The sequence below is a fragment of the Rhincodon typus genome, chromosome 20, assembly GCF_021869965.1.
Source record: "Rhincodon typus isolate 14 chromosome 20, sRhiTyp1.1, whole genome shotgun sequence".
NCBI classification, from domain to species: Eukaryota; Metazoa; Chordata; class Chondrichthyes; order Orectolobiformes; family Rhincodontidae; genus Rhincodon; species Rhincodon typus.
In genome coordinates this window covers 52,547,613-52,559,237 of record NC_063351.1, presented here as the reverse complement: position 1 = coordinate 52,559,237, position 11,625 = coordinate 52,547,613, and the positions used below count along the sequence as shown (strand labels likewise).

The 11,625-nt window shown below is 40.2% G+C and overlaps 1 protein-coding gene across 1 annotated transcript in view; it reads right to left on the bottom strand.

Annotated features, from left to right (window-relative positions):
• Positions 1 to 4,539: 4,539 nt before the first annotated feature.
• Positions 4,540 to 11,625, bottom strand: part of xpnpep1 (X-prolyl aminopeptidase (aminopeptidase P) 1, soluble) — a 491,255-nt gene continuing 484,169 nt past the window's right edge. Inside the window, exons 19-20 of the mRNA XM_048608975.1 lie at positions 7,331 to 7,429; positions 4,540 to 4,830 (exon numbers count right to left, since the gene is read on the bottom strand). Coding sequence (XP_048464932.1) covers positions 4,711 to 4,830; positions 7,331 to 7,429 — 219 coding nt within the window. The 3' untranslated portion in view covers positions 4,540 to 4,710. The remainder of the gene's footprint in view (positions 4,831 to 7,330; positions 7,430 to 11,625) is intronic.

Below are 11,625 nucleotides of genomic sequence, written 5' to 3'. Positions count from 1 at the left end.
TTCAACATCGGCAGTTCCTACTATATCTTACTGTTGTGTCTTTGTTATCTTTCTGTTTCTATTTGTGGTTCAGTCTCCTATCGTCAGTTACAAGGGATTGATTGAAAATCAAGGAGAGTCAAAATTTGTTGCACTGAGCGCTGAATGAGAGAAGCAAGAAGACCACAAATTAGCCTCAGGGAGGACAGAAAAAGCGTCAAAAACTGACCAGCCATTTATTCAGGATCAACATTAAAACTTGAGTCCCTCACGCAAGCCAACATTCCATTCATTGACCCCATCAATACTTGTCACTGCCCTGGGAAGGCAGCTAATGTGATCAAAAACCTTTCCCACCCCAGTTATAATTTCTTCCAACCTCTTCCGTTGGGCAGAAGATACAAAAGCTTAAACACACATACCAACGGATTCAAGAACAGCTTCTTCCCTGCTGTTATCAGACTTCTGATCAGACCACTCAAATGTGATATTTAAATGTTGATCTCGCTCTTTGTGCACCTTCTCTGATGGCATAACATTGTCTTCTTTGATCTGTTCTAATACCCTGATTCACTTTGTATTGTATGATCCACCTGTACTGCACGCAAAACAAAACTTTTCACTGTACCTAGGTACAGGTGACAATAATAAATCAAACCAAACTGTTTATTCATTGTTGAAGTTTGATCTGTATTGCATGAAAGCCAGATGGCAGGAAAATAAAGGAAATGAAATGAGGGAAGAGATGTAACTTTAAATAGATAACTTTTGGGAAAGTGACACTGGTATTCTGGTTCAGTTAAACAACAGGGCATCTCGGTACATGTGACAAGAATAAACCAATCAATCAATAATAACATTACCAAGGTGACCACAGAAATGCAACTCTGATTAAAGTGGTTTGGGAAATTAACATCAGATTTTCATTTGCTTCCATCAATGCAAATGTATTTACATTTTCATTTCCACTTCACAGGACGCTTCAACAAGGCAGACTGTATGAAAGCAGAATCAGCAGCAAGTCAAACACTGTTCATGTAAAGAATGTGAAAAGGAGACAGAGCTTCTACAATTCGTCGATTTTCATGAGAAAACAGGAAAACAAACACAGCACAAAAATATTCTTCATTTACCAAAACCCAACAATGGCATCATCAGAGGAGTGCATCATTACTTTATGAACTGAGAAACCCTGCAGAAGTTGCAACATTTGCACATGTTCTTTCCTTGGTTAAAGAATGGAAAAATAAAAATATAACTTACAACAGTCCACCACAATAAATGCCCCTAGTTTGATACAGCTTAAAATTAGAAGCCAATATGCAGTTCTCTCCTGTCCAGTGTATTATGACAAAGGTAATAGAGTTCCCTTGTCCCTCCCTATGCACTGTCAGCACAGCTAAGTTAGTAAGGTCACCAGAGGTCCGTAGGCTGCTCTCTCGTTAGAGAGAGAGAGACAGACATCAAGACAGAGGTACAACTGGTGGTAGTTTAACCTCAGGAGAAGTTGAGAAGGTAGAATCTTCACAGTGACTTCAGCTGGTACAGAATTGAATGTGTGCTGCTGGCATCATTCTGCATCGCAAACCAGCCGTGCAGCCAACTGAGCTAATCGATGCAATTAAAGTTCAGTACTCCGGGTATTGCTGCATGTCAAGGATGCAATCTTTTTGATAAATCAAGCCAGCCATAACCCTTTCATAGGTGCCAATGAAAGATCTCACACCATTTATGGAACAGGGAATGTGCTGCATTTGTCCCTTGATCACATTAGGGCTGTGCACTAAACCGCCTGCTGGTTTCACCCTGAAGAAAACACAACTATGCTTCGAAAATAACTCTCTAATTGTAAAGCACTTTTAGATGTGTAGAGGATGTAACAAAATGCTATTCACCTTAAGTCCAACTTCAAAAGCACGACCCACTTCTCCCATTCAGTAGGAGTGAAGCCACTGAACAAGATTACTTTTTTTTCTATTTGGTGTTGGAAGCTTATGCTTTTTAGAAATTGTTAAATTATTTACATAGTGCCTTTTTATCATCAATAGTATTTCATCCTACGGCACATTCAAGCTACTATCAGTTTATTTCTATTGGTCTTTAAAACTTATTAGAGAATTTGAGCAAGATGCTGTATTCATAGTCAAAGGAAAATGATTCTCGATTTTCTCTCTCCTATTTAGATCAGCTGGTGTTGCAATAAGACAGTAGAACTGATTTGAAACTTCTACCATCTTGCCATCTCTCCTAAAACAATGCACTCTTGCAGATATAGTCATGAATCCAATTGCTGCTTTCAGATTGCTAAGACTTGGTCTGTTGTTCTCAATAAGGTGGTTTTGGATCCACCTCTGACATTACTTGCCTGAAACATTCCTCTCTTCTGTTTATTGTCCCAGTCCAGGATCAACAATCTCCTTTCCAAACCTATTTAAACTGTCAATGGATGCTCAGCCCTCTTCCAAAGAAGGTGGGAATGGCTCCAGGTATTTTTTTCCAAATAAACAGAAACAATATTCTCAGAACCTACAGCTGTAAGTACAACAGCAAGCAGGGTGGGTAAAATCTTTTTGTTAAAATACCTGTCCCATCCAGAAATGCCACTGCTAAGTACACCATCAGCCCATACAATAGGAAACTGATAGTGGAATGGAAATGCCATTGAACAAGTAATCTGGAACTCCAGGCTAATGTTCTGGGGACATGGGTTGAATCCCATCATGTCAATACTGAAATTTGAATTCAATAAAAATCTGGAATAAGAAGCCAGTCTAAGGGTGACTTTGTAATAATTGATCTGGTCCACAAATGCCTTTTAAGGAAAGAAATCTACTCTTCCCTGGTCTTGCCTTTATATGACTTGTACAGAGATAGAGCTTATTTTATAAACTGTTGCTATATTCTGAGGCAGAAACTCCAACTGTAGTTCAGTTTCCAACTCTTACTTTGTCACGTCAACTTTCATTCTGTGGTAACACACCAAGTCATAAAAATGTCCTAAAACATTTTTCAAAAACTGAAGATTTTTATGTGTATAGCCATTTATGTAAGGTGGGCAGAGCTTTGTGCAACATCTCACTAATAGCAGTGACATAAATAATCCAGATAATGTGCTTCTTTGGTGATAACCAATGAGGATCAAGTGCTGACTGGACAATGAAGATGCAACTAAAATCTTGCTCTCTGTTGTGGAATAACCTTTTGACCTAGGGTGATACTAACAGAGACAACGTAAAAATCTCATTTAATAGCAAGATAAAAGAATAGTACCAAATGATCAGGTTGAGGAAATTCTTGTAGGGCACAGTAATGATTAACAATGAGAAACCAGGTAACTCCTCCAAGGATCCCTGGGGCAACAGAACAGTTTGGGTCCAGTTAACAGTTGGGGTGGCACAGTGGTTAGCACTGCTGCCTTACAGCGCCAGGGACCCGGGTTCGATTCCAGCCTCGGGCAACTATCTGTGTGGAATTTGCACGTTGTCTGCATGGGTTTCCTCCCACAGTCCAGAGATGTGCGGGTTAGGTGCATTGGCCATGCTAAATTGCCCATAGTGCCCAGGGATGTTTACATAGGTGGGTTAGACATTGAAGTGCAAGGATAAGGGAATGGGACTGTGTGGGATGCTCTTCGGAGGGGCGGTGTGGACTTGTTGGGCCGGATGGCCTGTTTCCACACTGTGTGGATTCTATGATTCTTAACTGCACTTCCACTACACAAAAACTGTTACATTTGTAAATGTGCAAGTTTACAAACAGTTAATCATTCAGGTGATTTTAAAAAGTGTCTTAAATGGAGAGAGAAGTATAGAGAGGTTTACAAAGGGAATTACAGAGCTTAGGGCTAAGGCAGTTAGAGGCATGTCTACCAACAGTGTGGCAATTAAATTCAAGATTATGCAAGAAGTCAAAGCTGGTGGAATTCAGAAATTTCATTTGTGGGATGTAGGTATCACTGGAGGACCCAGCAGTTATTGTCCATCCCCCGTTGCCTTTGGGAAGGTGGTGGTGAATGCTGTGGGCTGACCCACAAGACTGTTTGAGGAGGGAATTCCAGGATTTTGACGAAGGAACAGTGATATATTTCCAACTCAGGATGGAGAGTGGCTTGAAGAGGAACTTGCAGGTTGTGGTATTCCCAGGATGGCTGAAATGAAAACAATGATTTCTAAAACTGAGGCATTACCAAAGCCATAGTAGTCAACATAAGTCCGCAAGCAGGTTGGGGATGGGCAGAGAAGCAAACAAAATTGATGCATATTTAGGACATGAGCAGCAGAGATATCAATGAGTTCAAGTTTGGGATCAAACAACAATAAAACATCATACAAACAACAATCTCAAATGTGAATGATTTCTTCATTATTCAAATCAAATCATTAGGCAAACGTCCTTCAATGATTTTTTAAAAAGTCTATCCAAAACATTGTCCTCTAAGCAAAAGAAAATCAAAGCAGTTGACTAAAAATGTGAAAACCACCTTTTAAGGTCTTTGTTTTAAGACAGTTATTGAAGACAGACTGTTACAAAGATTCCTAACATTAAAGAGGCACTAAGAAGTTAGAAGCATGAAATATTTTATTTGTAAAATTACATATTAAATCTGAAAGAGACATCATTGTATGTTCAAGGCGTACATTATGGATGCTTCATCCTCTGCTATGGTAAGTCATAATGGCATTATTGTGCATGATAAACAAATGTGTTTCCTTGGTAAACTTTATTTCTCAATCAGACGATTGGTTGTGTTGCCTTGACAAGCCACTGCAGAGCCTCCAGTCTCCCCTGCTTCTCCAGTTCCGCTCCAATCACTTCTCTGCATAACCGATGGTAGTTGTTGATCCAATCTCGCTGAAGGACATTGATAAAAATGGCATTATTCATCAGAAAATTAAACCATAACAAACAAAGCTGTTGAGTGATTGCATCACTGGAGATCTGTTGGGAGCACGAGCAAGAAGTTGATTTTTAAGACAACTGAGAAATGAAAATTCAAACTTTAATGCCAAAGACATGAAATTGCAATGGGTGTGATCGCTAGGACAGATGGGCTTCCCACACTCTAGTGGGTGTCTGATGAATCTCTTAATTGCTCTAATCATATATGCATTATGAGTTTGTACACCTTCATGTCAAATAATAATAACACGTTATGGGAATTAATTTGAAACTGCAAACTTGCACTCCTCTTGCTCAGATGCATTGCAGGGTGCAACAACAATCTAATTTTAATCTAACTGTTTCCCCCTCAACATCAGGAATACTATTTCAGGAATCTGGATGACTTGGTGAAGCTCTTCATATGCACTGGTCATTCCTCCGTTCTCAATACTCGAGCGAGGCATTCAAGAGGGTTCGAAACAATGATTGAACAGAGAAAATGTGCACGTTTGGAGAAAATGCAGAAAATTGCCACTGAGATATAATGCTCATTCAGAGAGCCAGTATGGACTTCATGGGCCAAATGGCCATGATTCTGCACCGTAACCATTGTGATTCTTTTCTAAAAGTGGTATAATCTATCCATACAACACCTCAATTCCCTAAAGAAGAACTGTTAAAACAATTCACTTTAATTCTTTTTTCCCTTTACCTCTCGCCATTCAGTCTGGAAGTGAGATCTACTGATTCAAAAAATGGAGTTTCAAAGTCTGAAAATTAGTGTTAAAGGTCATTTTAGCCAGCTAATTAAAGTCTCTAAATGAGAAATCTGAGATGGCCCTATTGACTTTATTATTCTGATAATAATCACTGGGCTTTAAGACCACAGACGACTTAACCAGCATTTCAAGGCTCATTCAAATACACAACATTGTCACTTCATCACTTTCACACTAACTTTGTTTCCTGGTTGCCAATTTCATCTTTTTCCCTGGCAACTGTCCGAAGCTGAAACAGACTGGAAGGGATCTTGGTATGACCCTGAGGTGAGCTCACAACGTACACCATCTCCCAAATGCCACTTCTCTCCACTTCCATAACATTGACTCAGCTCTCCCGCAGCTGAAGACCTCATTCCTGGATTTGTTACATGCAGACACCACAATTTCAATGCTCTTCTGGTCATCTTTTAGAAACCTGAGTTTAACCTAAATGTTGCTACCAGAATCCTAACTCTTATCAAGTTCAGTTCACCTACCACCTCTGTAGTCACAGAACTGTGTGGGCCCCCAGTCTAGCTACAACTCAATTTTAAAACACTCAATTTAAAATTCCTCCATAATCTCACAGTTCCCCATCTTCGTAGCCACCTCCAACTGTACAATCCTCTAAAATCTCTGCTCTCTCTGATTTTAGCAACTTACACATTCCCAATTTTCATTCCTCAACGACAGGCAGTCAATCTATCAGCACAGTGAGCTCTAAGCTGTTGAACTCTTAGCTTAAATCTTTCCACCTGTCTAACTCCCTCTCCCCCTTTAAGACATTCTTCAAAACCTAACTCTTCAACGAAGTTTTTGGACATCAATTTTTCATTCGTTCTTTATATTTGCTCATGGGATGTGTTTAATGTTGTCAAGGACAGCATTTGTTGCTCATATGAAATTACCTTTGACAAGGTGGTGATGAGCAGCCTTCTTGAACCATTGCAGCCTTTGGGGAGTAGTTACATACACAGTTTCAGAGCTTTGTTAGGAAGACATTGTAATGTTAATCTAGCAACACTGAAGCACCAATTTAGCTCCAAGTCAGAATGATGTGTGACTTCGAGCAGAACGTGCAGGTGGTGGCATTTTCACACATCTGGTGCCTTTGTCCTTGTATGTGGCACAAGTCATAGGTTTTGAAGTGCTGTTGGAGGAGCCTTGGTGAGTTGCCACAATACATCTTGTAGATGGTACATACCAGGGATGAAGGGAGTGAATGTTGAAGGTGGTCAATGTGGTGTCAATCAAGCCGTTTGGTTTGTCCTGGACGCTTCTTGAGTGTTGTTGGAGCTGCACTCATCCAGGCAAGTGGGGAGTATATCATCACACTCCCAACTTATGCCTTGTAGATGGTGGGCAGACTGTGTGGAGTCAGGAGTTACTTTTCACGTTGAATGGAATTCATGGCTTGAAATGTTTCTACCTTAAAAGGCTTTTTATAACTTCAAAGTGTTACCAATTAAAACTAGAATCAAAGTTAATATAACAAAGCTCTATGTTGCAGGATTTAGTTCACAAATCAGCAATGCAGATAGGAATTACATATTTCTTTACAACAATGTAATAAGAACCAGCTCTAACAACAGCACACTGCAACATAAACCACTGCCTCTTGACGAGTAATTGCTTCACTACAGAATTGATTGATTCATGAGGTGGATCCACCACTTTGTTCATTTCCAATAAGTGGAATACACTCTCACCTCTTTTTGTGTGAGCAGCTCAACGTTGATCATTTTGGTTTGAATTGGAACAAGTGTCAACGGTTCAAACGTAAGGCTCTCTCTGTTCAGGTATCGGTACTAAACAAAAAACAAATTAGGTTCAATACTTCTTATCCATTATTACCCTCAATTTGCTGACACCACAAAAGTTTATGTTAGTACATAACCCACGAGGTAAAAGGCATAACCTAGAATATGTAGCACAGATTACTTAATGACAATAGAATGTAATGGCTACAAATGCTCTTGAGTCTGGACACCCTTCACAAGAATAGGACACAGATCTAGATCTTTGAATAAACTCTTAAAACCTTTTTATTGATCCCAACTCTATGGGAGATCAGTATCTTTGCTGAAAGAGATTTCAGAGACAACAACAGCAGTATTTTTGTGGCATTTGTTTCTAATCATTAGCATGATAGATTGACATTTGTCATTAACTGCAACTTTGAGCATATCTGTCAGATTAAGCTCGTTGCTTGCTGAGTAGGATTGTCAAGATCCAGTGTCTGTAACCTTTCTGACTGGATTTGGGAATCAAATTATTGCTGTGTGATTTAAAAAAGTGCAGTCTGTGATTAAATTAAAACACACTGCGACAGAAGGCCAGGTTAATGTTGAACAAAGATCAACTATATTATCTGTGTTCTTCTAAAGTTTTCCACTTGCTCTGTGAATGGGAGGTATATTCAAAAGTAATCTGTGAAAACAAATTCTCAGATCAATCAATGGAACAGGTTCCCCGAGGTGACAATGGAAGAAGTTAATATTGATTATGTCAGATAAGCGTTAGATAGATTTCTGTCAGAAAACAAGATTTTGAATAAAGGCTATGAGTAAGTTGAGACATAATATGGTACGTGTAGTGAACTTGGCAGGAACAGATGACTTTGAATTTAATCCTCACCAAACTCCCCATCACTGGGGTTTTCCTTGTGTAAGGTGTTGTGATTGATGGTGTAATGCTTAGGGCAGGCCCAGGTGAACGTGATACAAGGTCAAATCCCACTACTGGAACCTACACTCAATTAATACATCTGGAATATACAGCCAGGCTCAGTAATGGAAACTGTGACGGCTATGGCTGTTAAAATGTATCTGGTTCGCTAATGCCCAGCTGTGAAGGAAATCTGCCATCTTTTCCTGGCCTGGCCTACATGTGACTCCAGACTCCAGCAATTGTAGTTGACTCTTAACAACCGTGTAAAACGGCCATTCAGCTTAAGGGCAACTTGCTAGCAACGCTTACATCCCATGAAAGAACTAACTGATTTCATCAGTATTGCATCACTTCATAACCAGGTTGTCTAAGCTGAATAATTTATCTGATAACAAGCCTGTAGATTAGAAGCTCACTATTTAATGAGAGGCAAAAAAAAATTCTGAGCACTTGAATCTCTTTAATTTTATTCCAATGTAAAGTCATTTTGGTTAAGCACCACCATTCTGATTGTTAATCCAGTGTTAGCGAAAACAGAACAGAGTGCAGGAAATGTACAGCACATTACTCAGAGGTTTGAGAGAATGAGACATTAATATCACATCAGAATGAAGCTGATGGACCATTGTACCTGGAATTTCAATTTGCTTCTTTTCAATGATGATTAACCTGTTGTGCAATTCCAGCATTTTTATGATTTTGTGAGATTGCTGAAATACTGAATTTTCCTTTTTATCTTATTGACATTGGAAAAGAAAGCCATTTGGTTTTGGAGGCAAAACGCAACAGTCAAAACCTATTCAGCCACACATTCTATGATAAGGGGACAGCCAGAGGCAAATATTATAACACAATGTAAATGGACTCAAAATAGGAGGATAAACAGAATATTATGAAAAATTATTTTGTTCAACTATTAACCAAGACAGATTTGAACAACCTGCACTCTCCAAACAACGATAACCGAGGCAACATTAATGGATTTGATATAAATGAATTAGGAATCAAAGATAGTCTAAAGGGGCTCAACAAATAAATTGTTTTATAAGCAATGCTCCTAAGGAGAGCAAATTACAACTCCTGAGGGCTGGAAGGAGTGACAGGAATCCAGATTTTAAGATCACAGGGTCCAAGAATTGTCTATTTTTAAGGCTATTGCTGCTTCCATAGAATATTAATAATCTCCCATTGAAAGAATTTAATGTCAGGGCATCTGCACTCAGATGTTGATTGTTTTGTTGACACAGGAATATAGCTATGGAGTGGCTACCCATATTGGAAACCAAATCTGCAGCAAAGTGTTGTGTGTGATGGTAAAATCACAGATAAAAGAAACAAACTTTAAATCAAAACGAGTGAACCAATTGCTTAGCAATGAATTGCACTAGTGTGGCATTCAGCAACGGACAATCGAAAAACTCAAATTGTAGTGTTGGCCTGCACTGTTGGCTCATATCCACTAAGCACAGATTAAAAATGTACAGCACAAGCAGGCCTCACTGGGTTCGCTGGGGCTGTGTGTGTTTGACTGCTCAAGATCTCACATCTCCTCAGTTCACCAAACATCAGCTGACTCTCTCTGTATTCTGTTACCACTAGCTGAGGAGGGGTGAAGAATACACTCCCCTCTTTTCTACTGTCTGGGGTCGGATGTAAAGACACCATAGTCTTTCAGGCATGAGGCTTCACCGGTCTCCAATTTAAATTTGGAATTTGTTCTTAAATGCGCAGTAGTTAACTAGTCCACCAGAAACAATAAGGAGCTAATTACAAGGTTTGTTTTTGGAGTGAACAAAGAACAAAGAAAATTACAGCACAGGAACAGGCCCTTCGGCCCTCCAAACCTGCGCCGACCCAGATCCTCTAGCTAAACCTGTTGCCCATTTTCCAAGAATCTGTATCCCTCTGCTCCCTGCCATTCATGTATCTGTCTAGATACATCTTAAATGACGCTATCGTGCCCACCTCTACCACCTCCGCTGGCAACACATTCCAGGCACCCACCACCCTCTGTGTAAAGAACTTTCCACGCATATCTCCCTTAAACTTTTCCCCTCTCACCTTGAAATCGTGACCCCTAGTAATTGAGTCCCCCACTCTGGGAAAAAGCTTCTTGCTATCCACCCTGTCCATACCTCTCATGATTTTGTAGACCTCAATCAGGTCCCCCCTCAACCTCCGTCTTTCTAATGTAAATAATCCTAATCTACTCAACCTCTCTTCATAGCTAGCGCCCTCCATACCAGGCAACATCCTGGTGAACCTCCTCTGCACCCTCTCCAAAGCATCCACATCCTTTTGGTAATGTGGCGACCAGAACTGTACGCAGTATTCCAAATGTGGTTGAACCAAAGTCCTATACAACTGTAACATGACCTGCCAACTCTTGTGCTCAATACCCCGTCCGATGAATGAAAGCATGCCGTATGCCTTCCTGACCACTCTATCCACCTGCATTGCCACCTTCAGGGTACAATGGACCTGAACACCCAGATCTCTCTGTGCATCAATTTTCCCCAGGGCTTTTCCATTTACCGTATAGAAAGAGTAAGCAATATTATCCGCTGCCCAATGTTTCCACTGAGCAGCACACTAGCAACTGCTCCAAGGTGCTGCACCCAGTAATCGGTGTCGACACATATTGACCTCCGGTTCCTGAGGAAGCTGCCATGCATGGTCCTCAGAGACCCACACAGCCGGAAAGAAAATTAGAGGGACTCTCTTGGTATCCCCAAGAACAATGATAAAGATGTGACATCAAACATTAATGCACACAGGTACCAAATTGAAAAGGATCAGTTCTAAGGAAGGGTAACCGGACCCAAAACGTTAACTCTGTTTTTTCTTCACAGATGCTGTCAGACCTGCTGAGCTTTTCCAGCAATTTCTGTTTTTGTTCCTGAAAATGATTTGTGTTCAGTTCAAAAGGAAGATCAAAGAATATACAGTTTAAAGTCCCTAAGATATCACTGAGGCCTACAATCCTGACAGCATAGTTGTTTAACTGATGACCTGTTTCCTCAGCAGTAACAAATATTTCAGTGATCCTAATTTCTTGGTGTCCTGATGGTTATTTTTAAAGTCAGCACTATCACTGGCACTTTCTACCTGAAGATACTGAGACTGCATTTTCTCCAGCAGTTCCAGTCATAGAGTCACAGAGCTGTACAGCATGGAAACAACAATGAAACTTGGTCCAACTCGTCCATGCCGACCAGATATCCTAAATTAATCGAGTCCCATTTGCCAGCATTTGGCCCATATCCCTCTGAACCCTTCCTATTCATGTACCAATCCAGATGCCTTTTAAATGTTGTAATTGTACCAGCTTCTA